This window comes from Aquarana catesbeiana, linkage group LG02 (assembly GCF_042186555.1).
Source record: "Aquarana catesbeiana isolate 2022-GZ linkage group LG02, ASM4218655v1, whole genome shotgun sequence".
NCBI lineage: Eukaryota > Metazoa > Chordata > Amphibia > Anura > Ranidae > Aquarana > Aquarana catesbeiana.
In genome coordinates this window covers 107,967,230-107,994,231 of record NC_133325.1, presented here as the reverse complement: position 1 = coordinate 107,994,231, position 27,002 = coordinate 107,967,230, and the positions used below count along the sequence as shown (strand labels likewise).

General features: G+C 43.1%; 1 protein-coding gene across 5 annotated transcripts in view; it reads left to right on the top strand.

Moving 5' to 3' along the window:
- FRY (FRY microtubule binding protein) overlaps nucleotides 1-27,002 on the top strand; it is a 653,558-nt gene that overhangs the window by 520,289 nt on the left and 106,267 nt on the right. For all 5 annotated transcript variants that reach the window (XM_073613350.1, XM_073613351.1, XM_073613347.1 and 2 more), the window contains 6 exons: nucleotides 12,338-12,441; nucleotides 16,778-16,963; nucleotides 18,684-18,882; nucleotides 20,994-21,115; nucleotides 21,444-21,631; nucleotides 24,395-24,489. In XM_073613350.1, the coding sequence (XP_073469451.1) occupies nucleotides 12,338-12,441; nucleotides 16,778-16,963; nucleotides 18,684-18,882; nucleotides 20,994-21,115; nucleotides 21,444-21,631; nucleotides 24,395-24,489 (894 nt within the window). The remainder of the gene's footprint in view (nucleotides 1-12,337; nucleotides 12,442-16,777; nucleotides 16,964-18,683; nucleotides 18,883-20,993; nucleotides 21,116-21,443; nucleotides 21,632-24,394; nucleotides 24,490-27,002) is intronic.

Below are 27,002 nucleotides of genomic sequence, written 5' to 3'. Positions count from 1 at the left end.
CAGTTGTGTTCTGATTTCCACCCAACAGAATTGTCAGCTTCTGATTGGCCTGGTTAACGGATAATGAGAGGGAGATGCTAGTACACTCAATAACATCAGAGGAGGTCCTTTCGGTCATCGGTTCCTTTCCATTGGGGAAGTCACCGGGGCCAGATGGCCTTCCTATTGAATTTCATAAGGCTCATGGAGAGCTTTTAGCCCCTGTACTGTCTTCTCTTTACTTTGATTGTCTGAGGGAAGGAGCCTTACCGGAATCAATGAGTCATGCTCATATAGTTTTAATTCATAAGCACCCAAAAGATCCATCTTCTTATGCTTCAAATACATGCCCATCGCTCTTTTGAATGTAGATTTTGACAAAGCTTATCTCCAGGCGATTACAACCTTTGTTGTCTAATATTATTGATTCAGATCAGATGGGGGTTCATGTCTGGTAGAGCTACCGATGTGAATTTGAGGAGATTATATACCAATATTCATGCCTCACATCTTAATATAGGTTCTAGGGTCATTGCCTCCCTAGATATAGAGAAGGCTTTTGATACTTTGGAATGGCCCTTTTTGTGGGAGGTACTCCGCAGAATGGGCTTTCCAATAGTATTTATAAAATGGTTGCAGGTCTTATATAGAAATCCAACAGCTGCAGTGGAGATGGGGGGAGGATTGTCAACTGCTTTTTCATTGTTTAGGGGAACTCAGCAGGGCTGCCCTCTCTCTCCCATGACCCTTTTTGCTATTGCTATGGAGCCTGTGGCGGAGGCTTTACACACCTCCCCTAATATTAGGGGATTGCGAATTGGTTGGTTGGAGGAGAGGGTAGCCTTGTACGCAGATGACCTTTTACTATTTTTAAAGGATGCTGGACCCTCTGTCCAAGGGTCTTTGAAGATATTGGACTCTTTTTCAACAGTCACAGGGCTAAAGGTAAATTGGAGTCCTTGCTGTTTCCAATAGATAGGGAGGCCCATAGTACGGCTTCTAATGATATTCCATTGCAGTGGGTGGAGAATTTTAATACTTAGGAGTTGTAATTTCCCATCCAGTTTCTGAATTTATTTCCCTGAATTTGACTCAGATTCTGGGAGATATTGGGTCAAAATTGAAAGTATGGAAGTCTTTACCATTGTCATTATTGGGACGTATTAATCTTTTAAAAATGAAAATTATACCAAAATTGATGTACTTAGTTAGACATTCTCCCCAGTGGCTTCCTATGTCCTTTTTTACAAAATGAAACAAACTTTTTTCATCTTTTTTATGGGGATTGAAGAATCCCAGGTATAAATTACCACTCTTATGCGCCCTTGTGAGCAGGGAGGACTATTTTTTCTGGATTTATATAAATACTTTTTAGGCACTCAGTTGGTCACGGCCGCATGGTGGTTGAACCGCGATATATATAACTCCTCTACCCGGCTGGAAGCGGCAGTAGTAGGCTCTTTGGATGCTCTTAGGGCCCTTTTATTTAGGGGCCGTAAGGCACCATACCAGTTGACTTCTTCAATGCTCATTACTATTCGAGCCTGGGAGGCCAGTCTTAGATGTGAGCATTATCCTAAGGGTGCGTTTTCTCCAAGTGCCCCTTTATGGTTTAATCTTACTCTTTCTCAATTTTTTAAAGCACCAGAGCCTATTGCATGGACTAAATATAATATTAAATTACTTTCTCAAGTGATTACTGATTGGAAATGATCTACTTTTTCTACATTTACCTCTACTTTTAACGTTCCATGTTCCCATCTATTTAGATATTTCCAGTTTCTTCATACTTTTCATGCACAGTTTCCACAGGATAGTTTAACAATTAGACAATCCACTTTAGAATTAGTGCTTAGGTCTGAGTGTCTGGATAAGTCCACCTCTAGATTGTATTCTCATCTTATTTTAATTTCTATCCTGCCATTAGAGCTAGGTGGGTGCAAGATATACCAGATTTAGATATGGAGGATTGGAGGGGTGTGTGGGATTTCCCTTTGCGATCTTTGATATCTTTGAGAGATCGCATGATCCAATACAAACTGGAACATAGAGCATATATCACACCACACAGGCTTAAAAAGATAAATCCTGTGTGCTCTTCAGAGTGTTGGCGATGTGGAGCTACTCAGGGGGATTTTACATACATTTTCTGGACTGGCCCATATATAGCTATTTTTTGGGTGGAAGTGATGGATTTATTGAACTCTATCACTTCTGCTCCTTTACTGGTTTTGATGTCTTTCTGTTTACTGGGTCTGGTAGAGACTATCTTTCCTACAGTGTCTGAGCGAGTACTTGCTAATACAGCATTATTTTACGCAAGAAAAGCTATTGCGTTGCATTGGAAGAAACCTCGTTCCCCTACGCTCTCATATTGGAAGCAATTGGTAAATAATAATCTTCCATTGTATAGAGATGCTTACATGAATAGGGGTTGTCCTAATAAATATGATAAAGTGTGGGCAAAGTGGCTGGACAACCCGTATACAGCATCGAAGGGCCATGGGGGCTATTGTTTATAATATGTGTGTTCCCATATGAGAAATGTTTGGGGTCATTGGGGATATTTTTCCCCTTTTTTACCCCTTCTTTTTTTTTTCTTTTCCCTTTTTTTCCCCCCCTTCCCCTTTGGATTAATAATTGTTATATTGGATTTTGAAACCGTATTATTATGTTTTTGGTTCAATGTGTATTTTGTTTTGTTTGTTATTAAGAAATTTAATAAAAAGATTTGTAAAAAAAAAAAAAAAAAAACTACTCCCACCCCAATTCTAAGACTATTCTATCTAACCCTGTAAAGAAAAGATTTGTATACTTACCTGTTCTGAAGCCGCTCCAGTCCAGTCCCACGTTCTCTCCAGCAGCAGCTTCTGCGTAGAGGAGAGACCAGCGACAACAGCTGCAAATTGCCTGGGAGATGACATCATCCATAGGCTTACTATGGGGGATCCGTTGTTGGCTGTCCTTCCTTTACATTAAAGCCACGCAGGGAGTTGATCATAGAACTGGACCAGCTTCAGAATAGGTAAGTATACACATCTTTTCTTTACATAGAATTGGCTTGGAATTGGGGTTGAGTAGGTTTAGCCTTAGTTTGCTTTTGACTGAACTTCCACTTTAAAGTGTTACTTTACACACACTGTTTAATATACATTGTCCCTTCTATTTCTGCAGGTGGATGATGGCACTGTAAATATTTTAATAAAAAAACATATAAGTTCTTTTTTCCTAATTGATATGCAGCTATCACATGACCCAGCTCTCTCCCTGCCTGTCTGCAGGGAAACATAAGCACGAGGAACTTCTAGTCCTCTGCTGCTTTTCACATGTTCAAAAAAAAAAAAACAGCCTTTGGATTACAGAGTAAAAATAAGTAATTAATAGTAATAAACTGTTTTAAATTGCCATACAAATATTTATTTGAAATTAGAACTTTATTATTTTAAGGAAATAACATGGTGTGGGTGGATTTCTATCAGTCACAGGCTGTGTCACGCCCCTCCAGCCTGTGTCTTAGAATATGAGGGAGGTGAAGCCTTCATTAATCTACATTATAGCCCACCCTCATTGTGTTTAACTGGTTAGTGGGAATGGACGAGGAGAAAGGGAGTGGGCTGTCATTTACACCCACATGTGTGACTCTATAGTCACATGGACTGCTCAGATATGATGGGGAGGAAATGCTCAACATAGAAAATCACTGAAAACTGAGCATGTGCAGAGTTGCCACTACAGCTCTGCAAAATCCGAATTGGGAGGGGATATTAACAGAAAGTGGAGATAGCAGGATCAACAAGGTTTTTTTGTAGAATACAGAAAACGAATCTCATAGTGACTGGGTGAATATGAACAGCATGTAATGCACCATTTATTGATAACCTTTTATGATGTGGGTTTAGTGACACTTTAACCCCTTCCCGACCTGCCGCCGCAGTTGTGCTGCGGCAGGTTGGCTCCCCTGGGCGAAACGACGTAACTATACGTCGGTTTGCCTTTTGACCACTAGGAGCCGATGCGAGTGCTTTGCAGATACCTTGACCGCCGGCACCCGTGATCGCTCGTGACAGAGCGAGAACCGGGATCTGTGTTTTTAACCGCTTGCCGACCAGAGCACGGTGATGTACGTCGGCAGAATGGCGCTGGTAGACAAAAGGGCGTACAGGTACGTCCCCTTTAAGAAGTGGTGCCGCGGGAGCGCGCCTGCCGCAGTCTCGGTGACTGCGGGTCTGCGGACTCGATGTGTGACAGAGAGGAAGAACGGAGAGATGTTTTTGTAAATAAAGAGCTGTGATCATCGAGAGCTGTGATCACTGTCCTGTGTGTTGAAGTCCAGCCCCCTAACAGTTAGAATCACTCCCTAGGACACACTTAACCCCTTCACTGCCCCCTAGTGGTTAACCCCTTCACTGCCCCCTAGTGGTTAACCCCTTCACTGCGAGTGACATTTACACAGTAATCAATGCATTTTTATGGCATCGATCGCTGTACAAATGACAGTGGTCCCCAAATAGTGTCAAAATTGTCCGATGTGTCCGCCATAATATCGCAGTCCCGAAAAAATCGCAGATCGCCACCATTATTAATAAAAAAATTAAAAATAAAATGCCATAAAACTATCCCCTATTTTGTAGACGCTATAAATTGTACGCAAACCAATCGATATATGCTTATTGCGATTTTTTTTTTTTTTTTTTTTTTTTTACCAAAAATATGTAGAATACATATCGGCCTAAACTGAGAATTTTTTTTTTTTTTTTTTTTTTTTTTTTTAAACTTGGGATATTATAGCAAAAAGTAAAAGCTATTGTTTTTTTTGTTTTTTCTTCAAAATTGTCGCTATTCTTTTGTTTATAGCGCAAAAAATAAAAACCGCAGAGGTGATCAAATACCACCAAACGAAAGCTCTATTTGTGGGAAAAAACAAACATAAGTTGTTAATACCATTTTTTTTTTTTAAAAAAAAGGTTCATAAAGTGAAAACTTCCTAGAACAAACACTCTCATGTAACTTTGAGGGAATGCAGTGTACAGCCATTGACAGTTGGATATTGAGTAGAAGGTGCCATGTGTTATCACCTTAAATTTATACTTTATTTGTCTAAGTGATATTTCACGTTCTTCACCAAATTCAAAAGCTAAAACAGTTATTTTTTATTTAGGTTGTGGGTATTGTATTGAAAAAGAGATTTATCTGTCCTAGTGACCACTGTTATTATTACAGTTGGAAAAGCGGTGAAGTCTTCCAAGCAATGAGAAAACGGAAAATTTATATCAAATACTTACCGTAATTTTCCTTTCCTGATGGACTCCATGGCAGCATACGTATGGGTTAATCCCGCCTCTCATACCTCATAGGACCCCACTCCCATAAATCTTTGCTCCTAGCCAGAGGCCGTGTTCCGTAACTTAGCCTACTCCAGCAAATGGGAGGGAACTCCTGCTGCCATGGAGTCCATCAGGAAAGGAAAATTACGGTAAGTATTTGATATAAATTTTCCGTTTCCCTGACAGACTCCATGGCAGCATACGTATGGGAAATGACTAGCCATACACTCCCGGGTGGGAAATTGCTGGTTTAAAGAAAAAAGGTTTATTTGGCACCGTCAACAGACAAGACATGCAAACCAAAATTAACCGAAGACAAGGAAGCCGGTTCTACACAATAATGCGTCATAAACGTGTTGATCGACGACCAAGAGGCCGCTTTGCAGATCACTTCCGGAGATACATGACGGGAAGCTGCCCATGACGTAGAAACGCTCCTGGTAGAATGAGCGGTCACCGCTTCTGGAGGAGCCAGACCCTTGGCTGCATAGGCCCCTTGTATAGCCTGAACGATCCAAGCTGCAATGACTCTGGAGGAAGCACGCAAACCCTTGTTCTTTCCTTGAAAATAAACAAACAAATAGTCGGATCTTCGGAAAGAGGCAGTGATTTCAAGGTATTGCCTTAAAACTTCTCCCACATCCAAAGGGTGAATGCTAGAGTCCTCAGTCGTCCGGAAAATTGGCAGAACAATCTCCTGATTCTCATGGAATACCGATGTTACCTTAGGATTTGCTCCTAGCATAGGAATCAGGACCACCCGGTCAGGGAAGAAGGTAAGGAATGGTTCTTTACATCCTAGAGAACTGATTTCGGAGACCCTCTTGGCTGATGTTATAGCCACTAGGAATACAGCTTTTAGAGAGAGATCTTTAATAGCTGCTTGATCCACAAGTCGTATTTCCTTTTCAGAAAAGAAATCCAGGACAAGAGGAAGATCCCACTTGGAAAACCTCGGCTTTCTTTGAGGCCTGATCCTTATTGCTCCTCTGAAAAATTGCCTTGTAAGGGGATGTCTGGCCCAGGATATACCTGTGAAGGCAGAGATTGCGGAAACCTGAACCCGTAGAGAACTTACTGATAAGGATAGATCCAGACCTTTTTGTAAGAAACCCAGAATATCCTGAATCCTTGGGTCAATACAGGAACCGTCAGTGGTGGCAACATAATCTGCGAATTTTGACCAAATTCTCTGATAAACTCTATTGGTACCTGGTCTTCTGGCATTTAGTAGAGTTGAAATAGCTGCACTTGGGCATCCTAGGGCTTCCAACCTTTCCCTCTCAAGAACCAAGCCATCAGATGGAGCTGGGATGGGCATGGGTGAAGAGATGCCCCTTGTGATAGGAGATCTGACCTGGATGGGAGAGGAATTGGATTCCGGTAGCTGAGCTGTAATAAGAGGGGGAACCACGGCCTGTTGGGCCAATATGGAACAACTGCCACTATCTCGACTTCTTCCCACCTGAGCCTCGACAGAAAGCGTAGAATAACCGGAACTGGAGGAAAGGCATAAGCCCTGTGGAATCTCCACTGGTCCGTCAGGGCATCCACTCCGAAGGCCTGGGGACAACGACACCTCGTATAGTATTTCCCTATTTTGTAGTTGCAAGGGGATGCAAACAGGTCTACTTCCGGTGTCACTCCCAGGGATGGAATCCAACTGAAGACTTCTGCATGGAGAGACCACTCGTTGTTGTCCAGAGCAAACCTTGAGAGAAAGTCCGCCTGGACATTTTGAGCTCCGGGAAGATAGACAGCCGTCAGATTTGTCAGGTTCGTCTGAGCCCAGGACATGATTGGACCCACTTCCCTCAGTAAGGAGAGACTGCGTGTGTCCCCCTTGTCTCTTGATATAGGACACCGCTGTCTTGTTGTCCATCCTTAGGAGGACTGAGGCTCCTGAAGTTAAGTGGAGAAAGGCTCGTAGAGCACAGAAGGCAGCTCGAAGTTCCAGAACATTGGAGACTACACCTCGGGATGGAAAGTCCCACTTGCCTTGGGCTACCTCTGCTAGACAGAGAGCGCCCCAGCCTCTGCTGCTGGCATCCGTTGTCACTGTGATCCAGGAAACGGGTGCTATGGAATGACAGTTGAGGAGGTTCTTCCGCTGTAGCCACCAAGGGAGACTCTCCCGCATGGACGGGGTTATCCGGACCAGATGGTCTCGAGATCCCGGATCCCACTGCTGAAGAAAACCCTTCTGAAAGGGGCGCATCTTCCACTGTGCCCATTTTACCATGGGGGCTGTTGCTACCATGGTGCCGATTATCCTGAGACACTGAGAAGCTCTGAGTAAGGGCGATGACATTGCACGATGAATTCTGTCCCGGATTAACGGGATTTTCTCCAGAGGCAGAGAGATGGTGCTCTCTATCGTGTCGAACTGGGCTCCGAGGAATACCAAAGACTGAGTCGGGTCTAGATGACTTTTCTCCCTGTTTAACAGCCAACTGAACTCCGTCAGAGTAGAAATGACTTGATCTCGGTGCGATAACAGATGCTCTCTGTCCTGTGAAAGCAGGAGTAGATCGTCTAGATAGTGGTGTAATCGGATACCCTTGACCCTGATTAAAGCCACGACAGCCAGTAAGAGCTTCGAAAACACTCGAGGCGATGTTGTAAGCCCGAATGGGAGACATGTAAATTGGAGATGCTTCTGATCTACTGCGAAGCGAAGATACTTCTGGAAGTCCTTTGCAATCGGTACGTGAAAGTAGGCATCTTTCAGGTCTATGGAGACCATCCAATCGCCTGGTTGAATTGTTTGGCGAATTGTTAATAGAGATTCCATCTTGAACTTCTCCTTCTTGATGAAGGAGTTCAGGTGTGTTAGGTCGATGACTGGCCTCCAGGAGCCATTCTTTTTGAGGACCATAAAAAGGGGGGAATACACCCCTTGAAATCTCTCTTCCGAGGGTACCGGGATGGCCACACCTTGAGCTATCAGTGAGTCCGTGTATGATAGAAGAATTTGTTTCTTCTCCTCCAGGTGAGGATGGACTGTGGAGACAAACTGGTGTAAGGGTAGGCTGCTGAACACCCATGAATGACCTGATGAGACTGTCTTGATTGTCCAGTAATCCCTGATCGAAGCTGCCCAGACGTGCTGAAAAAGGCGTAACCGAGCCCCAACTTGCTCCGCCTGGACAGGCATTATATCAAAAGGACTTGGAAGCCTCCCGTCCACCAGAAGAGGTTGTCTTAGAGGACTTCTGACCAGAAGGTTGATTTCTCCTCCAGTTCTTTCTGAACTCACGACCGGGCTTGTAGCGGCGGGCATCTCTAGAACGCTTTTGATCTTGCCTGGGTTGAGGTCTTCTGTGACCCAAGAGGCGACGGTCCTGGGGTAAGAACCCTGACTTACCCCCTGTAGCACGGGTGATGGCGGAGTCCAGCTTATTCCCGAAGAGGGAAGAACCCTCAAAGGGAATTCTGCACCAGGCCTGTTTAGAGGCAGGATCCGCCACCCATGGGCGTAGCCACAAGGCGCGCTTAGCTGTGACTGAAGAGAGCATGACACGTGCCACTAGGCGAATAATGTCAAGGGATGCTTCACCCAAGAAGACTGACGCCAGTTTCAGCTCATGAATCGGTGAGTTTTTAACCAAATCTTCAGAGACACTTGCCAAAGCTGCACCCACATCATCCGACCAGGATTCCATGGCTTTAGACAAAGCTGCAAGGGCTAAGGCTGGTTTACAAGCCATACCTTCCGTGATGTAGATATGTTTAAGATCCGTATCGATTTTTCTCTCTAGACCATCCTTGAATGAGACGGTATCCTCGAGAGGGAGAGTGACATGTCTCACCAACCTCATCAAAGCAGCATCAATGAGCGGAGCCGATTCTAGGTGCTTAACCTCTTCACTCCTGAATGGATACATTTTAGCCACTTTTGAAATCAACGAGTTTTTCCTCTCGACTTTAACCCATTCCTCAGAAATGATTTCTCCGAGTTCCCCCAGGAAGGGAAAATTTGGGCGATCCTTTTTAAGATGTTTGAAGTATTTCCTCTGTTTAGAGGGTGCTTCTACTGGATCTTCCCATTTCAATGCATCCTTCACAGCCTTGACCAACCGTGGTACCAGGGAAAAATCAAAACCCACTCCAGGATCGTCCATCTCAACCTCACTCTCCGAGGGTTCACTCAAAGAGGGACTACGTCTGGAGGGACCAGGAGCCCCAAGGTCGTCCCTACCGGGAGCCAATGTAGGAGCAGAGGGAGCAATAGTTGTGCGGATGGGATCCGTTCTGATCAGAGATTCCTGAACCACTTTCCGGACCAGGGCCTCTACCTGCTGGTCTTCTGCTCCCCTTTCTTTTGCAGCTCGGGAAAAACATAGCTCACAGAGGGATTTACCCTCTGGGACCTGAGCTTTACATCCCCAGCAAGCTCTCTTCTCAGAGCGACTGGAATGGCGGTAGGAATGACGCCCGGACGTGGACTTGGGCTCTTCGCTATGACGCCTAGAAGCTGAACTAGGGCGTCTGGAACTAGATGAAGATTGTTGGTGATGTGATCTGGAACGATCCGTATCTTCGCGTGCTGAGGACCTATGTTCAGACCTAGAAGGGCTGAGCAAGAAAAGGAAAGAAAAATAGAATCCATAGAAAAGCAACCCAAAAGAAAAAAATACAAGCAGAAGGAAAGGTAAATTTCCTACCTGCAGCGCAAGGGTTGGCCACTGGGGGGCGGTGACACGTCCATAGTAGAAACCTATACCTGTAGTGAAAATCCATAATCAGCCAAGGAAACACTAACAGAGGACACAGGAGAGCTGGACAGCCAGCAGCATAGCTTCCTACCTTGGCAGATACAAATCACTGCACCGGGAAGCCGCTGTATCATCTGCAGATCATCCCAAGTAATAGCTGTATTTTGACAGCTATTTAAACTTGGCGCCGATGATGACGTCACCACGCCCCCCAGCGTCATCCAGCGGAACTCGCGCGCATGCGCGATCGCCGTTCTATCCCCGGAACTGCGCGTGCGCGAACCAAGCCTCGTTTTCAGACGAGGCTGGCCGCTGCGCAGAACCCGGAAGTACCCGGCGGACTGAGACGCAGATGCGCTCCAGCCGCCATAACAGGAGAATACAGGAAGACAAACAAACACACACAGACACTGCTGCCATAAAAATATGCAAGGCAAAGGCTGTATACGATACCACCCAGCACGATCCTGGTCCATCCTGGTTGGGAACGACCATCCATTGCACGACCGGGCTTTCAGTAAGGGGGGCCTCCTGCTAATAGCAAGGACGTTTGGCCCAATGCCGCTTGCCTGCCAATGGCGAGGATAGAAGCTCTTCATGGCATCGCATGTATAGCCCGTCTCCACCCTGCTAATAGCCGGGAATGCTGGACTCCAGAACCGCCATCAGGACAATCGTGCACGCCAGGACCGAACCGTAGATAATTTCATAAGGTAAGATACACCTTGGTCCTAGGAGGAGGACAAAAAAGGAACACGGCCTCTGGCTAGGAGCAAAGATTTATGGGAGTGGGGTCCTATGAGGTATGAGAGGCGGGATTAACCCATACGTATGCTGCCATGGAGTCTGTCAGGAAAATAAAATTCTTCCTTTTTAAATTTCAATTAAAAATTTGATTTTTTTTTATGCATTCCACGAGCTGCATCCCTAGTATGTTGTTCCTTGTCACCACATTCTTCAAAATATCATACAGATTAGCAGTACCACATTTCTAAAGTAGTATAGATAGCCATTGCTTTTTTTTGTCCAGTTACACTTGTGCCTGACTGCTTGGGGCTAAGGAAAAGCCTACACTACAGAGAAAATGTAGAAAATGTAAACTCTGGTAGGTTTATTTATTGATACAAGAACAGAGAGTCCCTGGATGGGACCTCCTCATCTAGGTCGCAAGAAAGGCAATCTTTTGTTTATGTTGTGTGGATGAATAAAGTTAGCAGCATTGAATTTTCATTGAAGTGCAGTTGGTATTTTCTTTTAGATCTGTGCAGTCTGTGGCGCATAGTACAAGCCCCCGCTGTTGTTTATCATCTGATCTTCCATAAAGATGACCTGATTCAAGGCCTGGGAGCAGGATATGCTACACTTTGGGGACTAAGACTGTCTAAAAACAGTCGTTTTCTTGTCATGTTGATCCTCTGGTCTCAAACTTTGAGCCACTGACCTAAAATACATGTGCCTTAAAGGATAAGTTCACTTTAAAAAAAAAAAATAATAATGTGCACTTACTATTTTTTTTTTTTTTAGAAGCCTGGAAAGCATTGCACCGGTGATCAGATCGCTGATGTCATGCAGATCTTCTGCAGACTGTCCGTATGAGCTGTCTGCCCGTACATCCAGGCAGTTTCACACTGAGAGGAAGACTCAATGAATTACCACAACGCTCAACAGCGCCATGGTTGTTCATTGAGAACTACAAGCCGACAGTCGCAAAGGATGCCGAGGCTTGTAGTTCATTCATACACCGAGCTGTTCTCAAAAAGTGACAGCTAGTACACGGATCCTCTCCCAATACTGCTGTCACAGGGAGAGAGGGCAGCGGGGAGCGGCGGCAGCAGTGGGAACGTTACATGTTCCACCCTAAAAACAGGTGGAACATGTAGCATGTTTCCAAAGGTGAACTTATCCTTTAAGTGAAGTCAGAATCCTGGATCTTCCTGTCTTCTCTGGGTAAGTCCTGAAGCCAGAGAACCAGAATGACACACAGGCAACTAGTATTTTCACAAGGAAATCAGCATAGTAAACGTATGTATTTCTCTACTGGCAGGTTTAATGTAAAATAAAAAGTATATAGTGTTCATACCTCTTTGTGTTTAGTTTATTATTATTATTATTATGTTTAATTCATTATTGTTTAGTTTTAAATGTATATATTTGGCAGCTAAATACTGGCCATCACTGCATTCCCAAATACAGTCAGCCATGGTTTATAGTGACCATACAAAGTATTGGCGCCAGTTTCACAGACAGAATGCTGATGAGTGTAAGATAACATCATTGTACAGTGATTGGCTGAGCTCTCTGTTTTTACCTGTACAGGTGCAATATTGCTGTCATTTTCATGACAGAAATGGTGGTGGATCATAGTGTGAGAGAAGACTGGGCCCTACACCTTCCTCTGCTGCTACACGCTCTCTTCTTGGGCAAGTATTTTTCATCTACATACTGTACATCTTTTAGCATGAAAGTCTCTGTCCTTGCACAGCTAATTATCAGGAGAAATATATCCTCATTTAAGACAGTGCTTTCATTTGGCTGTAGTTGGGCAACAGAGATAGCACCTGCAGGCACTCTGAAAACTGACTCATTCAAAGCAGAATTCTGTGTTTAAATACTATGTATTTAGAAAATGATTAATAGAACACTAAATGAGGCACAGGTTTTAATTGTAAAAATCTAATCTGAGTAAAAAAAAAAAAAAACATGGAATAGCATTGTTTGTTAGTGCTTCCTTTTTCTTCCTTCCCGTACATTTCCATTCCCTTCACATAGTTACTCCTTTTTGTTAGACTCTTGCTTTCTATCCAAATGCTTCCATTCCATGCTTCTCTCTTTCTTGTCCCTGTCATTACCTTCTTTACCATGCCTTTCTCCTCCTTACTGTGCCCTTCCCTTTCCCACCATATTTTTCCTCTCCCTACCATGCCCTTTTATTGTCTACCATGTCATTCTACTCCCTGTTATGCCCCTTTCCTTAGTAACATGTTATTCTCCTGCCTTCCATGCCCTGCTTTTTCTTCCATGCCCTGCTTTTTCTTCCATGCCCTGCTTTTTCTTCCATGCCCTGCTTTTTCTTCCATGCCCTGCTTTTTCTTCCATGCCCTGCTTTTTCTACCATGCCCTGCTTTTTCTACCATGCCCTTCTACTTTCTACCATGCCCCTTTGCCTCCCTAAAATGTCCTTTTAAATCATCCTATTGTGCCCTTTTCCTCCCTGTCATGCCCTTCTCTTCCCTACCATGTCCTGCATACCTTTCACCTCTCTTTGAAATACTTCTATGTACTCCATACTCTTTTCTTGCCATATACTTCCATTTCTTGCGTTTTTTTTTTTTTTTTTTTTTTTTTTTTTTTTTTTTTAGACCCCTTTCACACTTGCGTGACTTGTCCTACGACTTGGGACTGCAAAAGTTGCATGAACAAGTCGTACCCCATGATTTACAATAAGTACAGTTCATATCTGTGCAACTTCATTGTAGTCCCTGCACTACTTTGGTCCAACTTTGATGCGACTTGAGGTCCTTAGACCTCAAGATTACACAGGCATTACTTCAAGTCATGTCAAAGTCATGCAGCAAAGTTGCGTCAAAATTTGCATGACTTTCAGGTCGTACAAATGTGAAAGGGACCTTACCCTTTACAGTGCCATGAAAAGTATTCATACCCCTTGAAATTTTCCACATTTTGTCATGTTACAACCAAAAATGTAAATGTATTTTATTGGGATTTTATGTGATAGACCAACACAAAGTGGCACATAATTGTGAAGTGGAAGGAAAATGATAAATGGTTTTCCAAATTTTTTACAAATAAATATCTGAAAAGTGTGACGTGCATTTGTATTCCAACCCCTTTACGCTGATACCCATAACTAAAATCTACCAATTGCCTTCAGAAGTCACCTAATTAGTAAACAGAGTCCACCTGTGTGTAATTTAATCTCAGTATAAATACAGCTGTTCTGTGAAGCCCTCAGAGGATTCTTAGAGAACAAACCGCATCATGAAGGCCAAGGAACACACCAGGCAGATCAGGGATAAAGTGGTGGAGAAGTTTAAAGCAGGGTTATGTTATAAAAAAAAAATATCCAAAGCTTTGAACATCTCACGGAGCACTGTTCTATCCATCATCCGAAAATGGAAAGAGTATGGCACAACTGCAAACCTACCAAGACATGGCCGTCCACCTAAACTGACAGGCCGGGCAAGTAGAGCATTAATCAGAGAAGCAGCCAAGAGGCCCAAGGTAACTCTGGAGGAGCTACAGAGATCCACAGCTCAGGTGGGTGAATTGTGCACTCCACAAATCTGGCCTTTATGAAAGAGTGGCAAGAAAAAAAAACATAATAAGTCCCATTTGCAGTTTGCGAGGAGCCATGTGCGGGACACAGCAAACATGTGAAAGAAGGTGCTCAGGTCAGATGAGAGCAAAATTTAACTTTTTGGCCTAAAAGAAAAACACTATGTTTGGTGGAAAACTAAGACTGCACATCACCCTGAACACACACTCCCCACTGTGAAACATGGTGGTGGCAGCATCATGTTGTGGGGATGCTTTTCTTCAGCAGGGACAGGGAAGCTGGTCAGAGTTGATGGGAAGATGGATGGAGCCAAAAACAGAGCAATTTTAGAAGAAAACCTGTTACAGTCTGCAAAAGGCTTGAGACTGGGGCGGAGGTTCACATTCCAGCAGGACAACAACCCTAAACATACAGCCAGAGCTACAATGAAATGGTTTAGCTCAAGGAAATGCAATTAGCGGACCTCCAGCTGTTGCAAAACTACAAGTCCCATCATGCCTCTGCCCCTGGGTGTCATGCTTGTGGCTGTCAGAGCTTTGCTAGGCCTCGTGGGACTTGTAGTTCTGCAACAGCTGGAGGTCCGCTAATTGCATATCCCTGGTTTAGATCAAAGCATATTCATGTGTTAGAATGGCTCAGTCAAAGCCCAGACCTAAATCCAATTGAGAACCTGTGGCAAGACTTGAAAATTGCTGTTCAGACACTCTCCATCCAATCTGACAGAGCTTGAGCTATTTTGCAAAGAAGAATGGACAAAAATTTCCCTCTCTAGAAGTGCAAAGCTGGTAGAGACATCCCCAAAAAGACTTGCAGCTGTAATTGAAGCAAAAGGTAGTTCTACAAAGTATTGGCTCAGGGGGGCTGAATATAAATGCACGCCACACTTTTCACATATTTATTTGTAAAAAAATTTGAAAACAATTTATCATTTTTTTCCCACTTCACAATTGTGTGCCACTTTGTATTGGTCTATCAGATAAGATCCCAATAAAATACTTTTACATTTTTGGTTGTAACATGACAAAATGTGGAAAATTTCAGGGGGTATGAATACTTTTTCATTAGACTTACTTTAGTACAATGCACTGTATTATCCATCCCTGCTCTACCATATCCTATATTATTCTCCCTTTCCCTACCTTACAATTCGTTCTCCTGGAAATATACCTTTTTGACTCTACCTCTTTTCCTACTCTGTCCTTCCCTACTAGTATTCTGCTTATACTGCTCTGTCAACTAACAACTGCTCTGTAAATTCACAAGATATTTTGGTTTACTTATTTCTGGAATGTGAGTTTTATCATTCAAGAGACCAGCCTTAGTTTATTTTCCTAAATGTTTTCATTTTTAATTAATCATCTTTTTCAAATCATGTTTTAGCACTTCATGATATTGTTATTTGGCAAACTATTCTTGACATGTCTGAAACCACACTGATTAATGCATTTCCAAAGAAAGATAAAACGTTTCGTCTCAATTTATTCTTATTTATGGATCTGGTGTTTTATGTCCTAGTCCTGGAGTCTTAGAGAGACCTGGAACATTTATGGTAATTGTTTGTTCTGGTATAAGAGCACTTGGGTGCACTGGAGGGACCACTCAGTGTATTCCTTGGAGTTTGTATAGGCCTTCTTTTCCTTGGGGACTAATGGAGTGAAGTAAGATAGGTAGCTGTGGGGGTCAGCTTAAAAGGGAACTATGTTCTAATAAAGGTCAATATAGAAAACCTCTACAAAAAGAAAAAAAAGCTGTGTACACTATTCTAGGTGAACTTAAATGTCAATTGGATACCTTTGGTGCTAGAAATTATATTTCAATCCTGTTGAGTTTTTTGTGAGGTTGGGTTTATTATCCAACTTTAGATATGTATTATGCCCCGTACACACGGTCGGACTTTGTTCGGACATTCCGACAACAAAATCCTAGGATTTTTTCCGACGGATGTTGGCTCAAACTTGTCTTGCATACACACGGTCACACAAAGTTGTCGGAAAATCCGATCGTTCTGAACGCGGTGACGTAAAACACGTATGTTGGGACTATAAACGGGGCAGTGGCCAATAGCTTTCATCTCTTTATTTATTCTGAGCATGCGTGGTACTTTATCAGTGGATTTGTGTACACACGATCGGAATTTCCGACAACGGATTTTGTTGTCGGAAAATTTTATATCCTGCTCTCAAACTTTGTGTTTCGGAAAATCCGATGGAAAATGTGTGATGGAGCCTACACACGGTCAGAATTTCGGACAACAAGGTCCTATCACACATTTTCCATCGGAAAATCTGACCGTGTGTACGGGGCATAAGAGTAACAGATGTAATAAGAGCAAAGAAAATCTAACACAGCATTCCACAGGGACCAGTCAAAGTGCATCTTACTGTGTTGAGATCAGTTAGTAGTAAAATAAGTAAATAGTTGCATGTCTGAATTCTAATCCTGTCTGTCATGATTTGCAGGTCTTGATCATTACCGGCCTGAGGTTTTTGAACATAGCAGAAAGCTCCTTCTCCACCTTTTGATTGCTTTGTCCTGCAACAGCAATTACTCTTCCATTGCATCTGTCCTCCTGCATGCTCGGGAGATAAATGAAGCGAAGACATTGACTGTGCAGTCTTCCTGCTCATCAGAGTATCCCTATACAGGTGATTAGAGATAAATTGGTGCATTGTTGCAACTGAAATCTCACTATTCAACCAGATTAGCATTGTGTTTATCCATGCATCAATTGCACTGTAATGTGTATTTTATAAACCAAAGCTTAAAGTAGCTTTCAATGGTGCTAACGGCAACTATGGTTTACTCTACTCAGCGATATGTCTGTTTAAATTACATAACCCATTATAGTTTAAAAAAAAAATGACAGCCTTTTATGTAGACTAGACATTCCTATTATGCGAAAGGACTTAGATTTTTGTTCTTGTTTGCTCTTACTCAAAACATTTTATCTGAGTAGGACTGAATTTGCATGAGCGTTTTTTATGATATCACATTTTTATTAGTGATTTGGTTCATGTATAAATAATAATAAATATTCTTATGTTCTTAATGCCCAAGTCCAGCCAATACCTTTTTAGGTTTTTGGTAGAGTGCAGAAGAGTTAGAATTCAAGTGTAGCAACCAAGTGTATGGTTATTCCTTCTACATTAATATTAACATTGTTAATAATAACTATTTATCATTCATAACATGTTTACATTAACATTCCTATTATCAATAATAACACAACATTAATAAAGCTTTGTTCATACATTTTGAACATTACATTTACTTTGTTTTAGGTTTTTTATAGGCATTATTCAACTTTACCCCCAAACCTCCATCTTGCAACTCTTTTATCTTGTGTAGGGTGTAAGAAACGGCTGTCACACCATAACCTGACTTGTAAAATTTTTGCAGGAGTAGCTATGAAGAGCGGGGATCAGCAGGGTGCCCTTGATCAGTTCCTATTGATGAAAGATAAGCGCCCCAAAACTGCATTTCCCAAGAGCCTTTTTCCTACATCTGGGGTCAGGGGAGGCTCCTAGGAATCAAGGCAGTTGCATTGTTTTGTTGCTTAAGAAGTCAGAGTTCTGTAGCCTAGCAGAATATTCAGGCAAGGGCTTATGACACTACTTGGGTTTTCATTGCACTAGAGGCAGCGTTGTCAGCTAACAGGTCGTTGGTTCATTGTTTTTGTTTTTTGTTTTTGGCAGGATCAGCATTTTTTCTGTACATGCAGTATCTTTAAAGAGTTAAACATGGGGAAATGTGCATATATTGCAGCAACAGACTGCATATGTTTTTTTTTTATCACACCTGCACAGAGAAGAATGCCAGAGCTTTTTTTTTTTTTATGGGTCACAGAAATGCACTTACTTGTGCCCTCCTGTGACCCAAGGTCAGCTAATAGGCTATTGCCCACTATCAGCTGATGAGCAGAGCTGCTCCAGGCTCTGGAAGGATCATGACAATAATAAACCCATACTTCTACATTAGGGTTTTTGTGCTTTACATGTATTTTCATACGACCTTAACCTTAGTAAATTTGCTTTAAGTTACATACATTTATATCAGTGAATATGCTTTAGCTACAGAAGTTATCCAAATTGCCCATAATTTCTCCGTGGTATAGTGTAGTTAAATACATTGGCTGCCGACACATGAAGTCAATAACTTTGCCTCTATCCAGAGTTTCTGAACATTAGCTTTACTTTAGTACAATGCACAATAACCCAGGTACATGCTGTCCATGTGAATGAGGCCTAATCCACACTGCTGCATTTGCAGATGCTGGCAGATGTGTCTGTCAGGATGAGTTTTTACTCGTGTCTGTTTGTTGGCGGGAGAAACTGATTGAGCACATTCTTTCTTTATCTGTGGCAGGAGGGTTTGACTTTCTGCGGGAGTACCAGTCCTCTCCAGTGCCAGACTCTGGCCTGAGCTCCAGCTCAACCTCCTCCAGCATCAGTCTGGGAGGAAGCAGCGGTAACATCCCGCAGATCAGCCAGGAGATTGAGGATGTTGATACATCAGCAGAGACGGATGAAAAAGCCAACAAGTTGATTGAATTCCTTACCACCAGGTGAGCCTCCTGCAAGAAGCAGATTGCAGCTATCTGTAAATAAAGACATTTTTCACAGGGTGAGTGTGATAGCAAATCAGTCTGAGATTGGAGTTATCGTTGTTTGTATGAATACCACATTGCACTATTCACCCTTACTGGCCTCTTGGTATTTAAAGGAGTGTTTACGATATTATATTTGTGCTGATTTTACACTTAAATTGTAGTGCTATTTAATTTGAAATTGAAAGCTGCATGTCAAAGAAATCAGTAAATCCAGAGTTTAGTCAGCTAAAGTTATATACAAATCAGGTACAAGTCAAATGTGGCCCCATCTCTCTCAACGCCAGACCTTTACTATGGTCCCTTCAATGTGATGAGAAGCCTCGTTGACCTGAAGGTGGAAGGGTGTGTGCCAAATTTAACTTTTACAGAAAATGTTGATACTGCTTTGTAACCTTAGCTGTCTGTATGCTACATAAAGTTATCATGTGGGGATTTACCTGAAGATAACCTCTGTTTGTGTAGAGTTCACTAAATGCTGAGTCTGAAATGTCCACATTTGTGACAGGGTTATTTATTTTTATTTATTTCAGGTACTTGTATAGTGCCGTCAATTTACACATCGCTTTATATATACATTATACATTCACATCAGTCTCTACCCTCAAGGAGCTTACAATCTAAGGTCCCTAACTCACATTCATACATACTAGTTATAACAACTAAATCCGGCCATAGATGTATCGAATCTCAGCCGGTTCAGCAAGGATCTGCCGAGATTTGATCCATCTTTGGCAGGCTGGTTGTGCCCAAGTCAAAGCGATCAACTTGGGTACAACTAGTCTGTTGGATTTTTTTTACATACAGTTACTGCCGGAGGCTATAGCCCCCAGCAGGAAACATTCTGTGCTGCTGGCAGGGATGGCTCCCCACCGCCACAACACAATAGCATTGCTGGAGGTAAGAGCTTAAGCAGCTCAAAGATTCTGGGATTTTCTTTCCTTTCATCACAAGTGGACAGATTGAAAAACGCTTGATTCGTCCATCCACAGTCAGTGTTGATGGAGAATCCAGCGATTTTTTTTTTTTTTTTTTTTTTTTTTTCTTTCCTTCCACTTGTGATAGAAGGAAAGAAAATTGCATAATCTATGGGCTACTAAAGCTCTTACCTCCAGCACTGATAGGTTTGCATTTCCTGCCACACTGCTATTTTCTCTGCTGGTTATTCTGGCACAGCATCTTCCGTCTTCAGCCACTGGCTGGCCACTGAGTGTGCAATTCCTGTGCATGCACACTGCAATTACATAATCCCACCACTTGGCTGCACTCTAGGAATCATAGAAATTCTGGGAGTGTACACGTGCTAGCAGACAGGTAAATGATTATCTTCTACCAAAAAATACTCTTATCTGCCAGCAATTTTACACTGAAGCCATACTGTCTTTTGTGCACTTCTTTCTCCTCTTGCTTATTAGAACGCTTTGTATTCTGTGACTGGTTGACAGAATACAAAGCGTTCTGTGAATGGGCGAGGGGAGAGGAGGGGTGGACAAAGGAGTGTGGCTTCAGTGTATGAGAACAGAAGCTCTCCTGATGCAGCTCCTGGCATAATTGAAAGTGTAATCTGCCTCATCAGATTTGGTTTTTCAATGCGGATAAAAAAATAAACATTCCTGGAGTTTTGTTTTAACTATAGGACCATGGCAATTTGATGTATCTCACCCTGGCATGTAATGGTTGGAGATCTTTTATATTTATATCACATGCTAACATCACCATTGAAAAATATTTTTGAAGACAAAGTTCTTTACATCTATTTTCCTTCCTTTAATCCCAAAACACTGCAAGGCACTTAATCGATCCGTGAAATACTAACTCTCTTCTGAAGCTTCTGCTTCTTGAGAAAGCATGTTTTGAGCAAATTGAGATCACTAGCGCCATCTGCTGCCAGATCGGTAAAAGTAAAAATTAAGGAAAGGAAAAAAAATATAATGCAACATTTGAATATCACCATATGTTATTGCTCATCTTGCTATAAATACCTGCTATACTTCTAGATTTGTGTGGTTTTTTTTTTGTTTTGTTTTTTTTGCTGCTATTTACATTTTAATGTTTGTTTTTGACTGCAGAGCCTTTGGTCCTCTCTGGTGTCATGAAGATATTACACCCAAGAATCAAAATTCCAGAAGTGCAGAACAGCTCACCAACTTCCTGCGCCATTTGGTGTCTGTGTTTAAAGACTCAAAGTCAGGTAACAATTGGGATGGCATTTTTTATTGGGTACAAAATGTAAAATGAAGACGCTTTTCAGATTTGTACTATACATATTCAGGCTATTCACAGCATAGTATTAAATAAACTGTCTAAAAATTGATTATTAGGCTTTCACTCACACCCTGCTGGCTGCAAGGGTTAGGAATTAAATATTCATATGCAATATTTTACATTTGCATGACTAAAAAGTAATGTTGAAGAATTGTTAATTTTTTTTTTTTTACTCCCAAACAAGGTAAAGAGAAGAACTGCAAAAGGCTAAATAATGAATATTATAAATACAGGAGTATTGGTCTCTTCCACAGGTTTCCATTTGGAGCAGCACCTAAGTGAAGTGGCTTTACAGACTGCACTTTCCAGCTCCTCCCGTCATTATGCAGGTCGATCGTTCCAGATCCTGCGAGCTCTGAAACAGCCCCTTTCTGCTCATGCCTTATCCGACCTTCTGTCTAGGTTGGTGGAAGTCATTGGAGAATATGGGGATGAAATTCAGGTACTGTATTGTGAACGTTTATCCTGCTTTCTGCACTGACATGTGTTTTACAATCCACACAACATGATTCCTGTGTTATGGCAGTTCAAGGCTGCAGTAGAACTCCTTTCTTTTCCCTTCCTGTCCTTGCGATGAAACTGTAAGTGAGAGAAAGTACTACAAAGTGAGGGGAATTCTCTTATAGGCCCCTTTAAAGAGGAACTGCAATCTGCTCACATAATTTGTAATAAAAACATCTGTGCCATTCTGAAGCTTCCCTCCAACCACTTTTCATATTATTTTATATATACTGTGATTCTGTACTTTGCAAATGTGCTGCAGAAATCGTCCTCCACTGAGTCTGGCTGCAACCATTTTAACTGTTGGCAGGTGAAGCTGCTGCCTGTTCACTTCCTGGATTTCTGTGCTGCTGGCTACCCAGTATGCACTTCCTAGTCTCAAGCCCGTGCCGTAAGCAAACTATGGGTGCACATTGTTGTTGATACGTTGCCATAGGAATGGCAGATTCTGTGGAAGTTCATGCCCTGTTATGGCAAAGTATCAACAGCATGGAACACAGAAACAGCTGAGGAAAGTGTACATACTATGCTTGTTCAAACAGGAAAGCAGCAAACAAAAGTATTTTATATTTTACCATAATGTAGCTGGATTTTTTTTCTTACAAAAAACTGCAAACACAGAGGAGACGAGCCTCAGCTGCTACAGGTGAGTCCTGTCACAGGATCTTTTCACACACACAAATCCGCTGTGTCAGGGAACTGCGGACAGCTGCCTGGAGGCGGGGCCCAAGCCCAGAGAAATAATCTCCTATGCAGATGAGATAAGGAATGTGAATTTATCCAGGGAAGATTGTGCAGACTGGCCTGGGGGTGTAATAAGTGTATAGGGCTGAAATCTCCACATAAAAAAGAGCGAGCAATCTTCCTTTCACTAGACTAGACAAAATTCTACTCCTATGAAAGCACATGGGTCCTTTCAGACTCCTCCTATCCCCGCCCTCATCCAACCCCCTCCAGCCCTGTAGCCAACCTCAGCCCCTTCAGCTCTCCTGCGACCCCCCCCCACCTCCCCTTGTCTCCACCTCCCCTTGTCTCCACCTCCCCTTGTCTCCACCTCCCCTTGTCTCCACCTCCCCTTGTCTCCACCTCCCCTTGTCTCCACCTCCCCTTGTCTCCACCTCCCCTTGTCCCCTCGCCCCTCCTCCCCGCACCCCTCGTCACCTCGTCCCCGCCCCCTTCTTCTGGCAGCTAACTCTCACGAGATTGAATGAAAAAAGAAGAAACAAGCACTGCTGGGATATCTGACGTTTCTCTCCCGGGAGTCAGTGCAATGCAGGAAACTACATCATAAGCCTAGGCGTTTTATCAGCAATGAAAAGGGAAGTATACAGAATAAGGTATTTACAGCCACCAAATTACAGTTTTGATTTCCAATGATTACACAGCAAGGACAAGAAGGTTCAATTAAAGGAAAGATGAAAAAATGACTGAAGTTCCACTTTAAGAAGCAGCCAGCACTCAAACATGCCCCCCTGAACAGTGCCTAGTCAACAATGCTGCTCAGGGAGGTGTGTTTAGAAGGGTATGTCAGTCTGTAGGAGAGCTTGTGTGTGAGAGCTGGAGTCCAACATTTAATGTGTTGGCAGCACAGGGAAAATGAGCAGAAAAGTATGAAGAGAGCCATGTTTATTACTAGATATGTAATTTGACTGCATCACAGTAATTAGGTGAGTTTTGAGGCCTCATTTCCAAATATGGTCTAATGCAGTGGTTCTGCTGCAGATTAACATTGTGGTGGATGTATACCGCCCAGTGTTGTTCTCGATGGGCGCTGATTTTGATACTACCCGATGCCTCCTCTCTAGTTCCGGCTATTGTGAACTCAGAGGGGGGCGTCGGGAGAAGTGTAGAAAGCGGGAGGTGAAAAAGGGGACTTCCAGTGGCAGCTCTGATCACAGACCATGGGAGTGAACACGGTGCTCGAGCACATGGCTGAATAAGGAGGTGAGATCCAATGTTAAGTCTGTGTAAGGCAGCAGTGTGATGCAGAGGAGGGCAGAGAGTCAGACCATTGTATGTATAAGGCAGCAGTGTGATCCAGGAGGGAGGGGGGCAGAGAGCCGGACCATTGTGTGTATAAGGCAGCAGTGTGATCCAGGAGGGAGGGGGGCAGAGAGCTGGACCATTGTGTGTATAAGGCAGCAGTGTGATCCAGGAGGAAGGGGGGCAGAGAGCCAGACCATTGTGTGTGTGTAAGGCAGCAGTGTGATCCAGGAGGGAGGGGGCAGAGAGCCGGACCATTGTGTGTATAAGGCAGCAGTGTGATCCAGGAGGGAGGGGGCAGAGAGCCGGACCATTGTGTGTATAAGGCAGCAGTGTGATCCAGGAGGGAGGGGGGCAGAGAGCTGGACCATTGTGTGTATAAGGCAGCAGTGTGATCCAGGAGGAAGGGGGGCAGAGAGCCAGACCATTGTGTGTGTGTAAGGCAGCAGTGTGATCCAGGAGGGAGGGGGCAGAGAGCCGGACCATTGTGTGTATAAGGCAACAGTGTGATTCAGGGTGAGGGGGGCAGAGAGCCAGACCATTGTGTGTGTATAAGGCATGTAAAATTCATGTTAGTGGTGCACGGGATTCAAAATTGTGAGTTTAGTGGTCCGTGAGGTCGGAAAGGTTGGCGACCACTGGTCTAGTTTAAACAACCAATGTTGGACCAAATAAATAATATTTGCTTTTAACATTACCTTTAATGTAATGTTGTTTTCAGGGTTATGTCATGGAAGTTCTTCTCACTTTGGAAGCAGCGGTGGATAATTTATCAGACTGCCTAAAGAACAGTGATTTACTGGCTGTCCTGTCAAGGTATGTGACATTGTCATAATTGTTTGTGTATGTGGGAGCTATGGCTGCACCCATTCACAGCTAGCAGGGTAACTGAACTCGCTCAGGACAATACATAACATTAAATCCTAGGAAAAAATGTACACATCTGTGTAAGCTAGCATTCAAAGTGGATAGAAGCTTTCCTCATCAGGTGCTGTGAACTGTGTTGGCCTTTTTCAGCACATCAATGAGCAGAGTGCAGTGAGCACTAACTGGTTTTATATACAAGAAACTCCTGCACAGAGTCAGGTGCTGTTTCAAGCTGGAATAAACACAAATTCGCCATGATTAAGTAAGAATAAATTTTCCCCTTTACACAATATTTATTTGGTCCATAACTCAGCTTTAAACTCTTCCTGACCGTGTAAAGCATATTTGCAGTGGTAGGTAGATGGACATTAACGGCCCTGCCACTGAACAGATGTATCCACAGTGGTCCGAGGTTGTGTGCTGAAAGTGCACTAACTACACGCTGACTGAGCTCTCACTAACCGCGCTTGTCACAGCTTTTGATTGGGAGGCAGCAGGACGGGCTCCTGATCATATGACCACTGTGAGAGCCAATCAAAGCCATCATGTGATCAGGAAGCTGCTGCGTTGGGGATACTGTGTGAAGGGGTTAAAGTGGAACTTATGGCTAAATATAAATAATTGTGAACAGGTAAGCTTTTTCTGGCAGGAGAGATATGCAATGTCTACAATATAGTACACTTACCTGCCTGTTTGCAATCTTCTTCAGAATGTACACCAAGCTGCGCATGCATGGTTGAAAACACCACTGAGCATTTCGCCTTCATTAATTGTTTTATAACTTACAATTCCAGTATATCATACACATTGGGGGTTATTTATGAAAGGCAAATCCACTTTGCACTGCAAGTGCACTTGGAAGTGCAGTCCCTGTAAATCTAAGGGGAAGATCTGAAATGAGGGGAAGCTCTGCTGATTTTATCATCCAAACATGTGCAAGCTAAAATGCTGTTTTTTAATTTTCCTTGCATGTCCCCCTCGGATCTACAGCGGCTGCACTTGCAGTGCACTTCTAGTGCAAAGTGGATTATTGTCTTTCGTAAATAACCCCCATTGTGCCTTTCTGTCAGCACACAAACGTCTGTGGACTGAAATCTGATTGTGCACACATTTGGACTGATGGCTTTTAGCCTTGATTTGCCTTTTAGTCTTAGCCTACACCCTGCTTGTCACCATACTTGATGTGGATTTTCTGGACTGCAGCAGTACTTACTTTACCAATTACCTTGAAAAATGAAATGTGTGCGTTTGCTTTAGGCACAGTAGAGAAAAGAAAAAAGAAATGAATCCCATTTGATCCCAGCTGGTACAGCTGCGCTTCTATTATTTGGATTGCTATGAAATACTTTGCATATCTTACAGCTTGCTGTATGCTTGACTCCACATATCATAACACAGTTGTCTAGCTCAGAAGCATTATCTCAGACACCAGAGGCATTTTTATGCAAACATAACCAAATAGCCACCTATTGCACTACATTACTATAACCGCCTAAATATGGTGGCTGAACTGTGTGTTGTCACACTGTCAGGATTGTGCTTCCTGATGGTAGAGGAGAGTCTTCAGAAACAATGCTCAGAAAATCTGGGGCGCTGTATGTGCATGTGCTATATCCAGTGCTGTACTGGATGTGCCGTGTGTCTAGGCTTATTTCAGGACTGAATGAATCAATGTGCCTTTAGCTTAGCCTTGCTGACTGAGCGATATTAAAGTTTATCTAAAGCCATTTATTAATGGTTTTGGATAGCGTAGGGAAGAGTTGGAATGTCTGTTTTTTATGGCTGCCTGTGTCTTCACTGGAGAGACTCAACCTCCTTCATTGTGATTAAGATTAAATATGAGGGAGAATATAGTAGTTTAGAGTCGTCAGCAAAATAGGAATAGACAGGAAATCTTTCAGTGACGATCTCCTTTATTTTGAAGTTTTCCTCCTGTTCCCTGTTATGTGTACTGCCAAGGAAATAAGGTGATTCTCTGCAATGGTACACTGAATAGCTGGTAGTTAAGGAGCTGGCACACACCACATCCTTTACAACCAGTGACTCCTCTGTTGTCAGCGGGGATTCACTGCTGGAAGCGGAATGTAAACAAAAGAGACGACAGTAAAAAAAAAAAAAAAAAACACTGCATGCGGTTCTCTCCCCCCTCTCCCAATCCATACCAGGCCCTTCATGACGGGTATGTATTTGGAGGGGGACCTCAGGCCAAAGTGTAAAAAAAAAAAAAAAAATGGCGTGAGGACCCCCCAAAATCCATACCAGACCCTTATCTGAGCATGCAGGAAAGGGGGAAGACCAGCATGGCCCCCCATCCTCCTGAGCCATACTAGGCCACATGCCCCCTGGCAAAGCACCTTGTCCCTATGTTGAGGATGACAAGGGCCTTTTCCGCACAACCCTGGCCCAGTGGTTGTGGGGGTGCCGAGGGGGGGGTGACTTATCAAAATCTGGAAGCCCCCTTT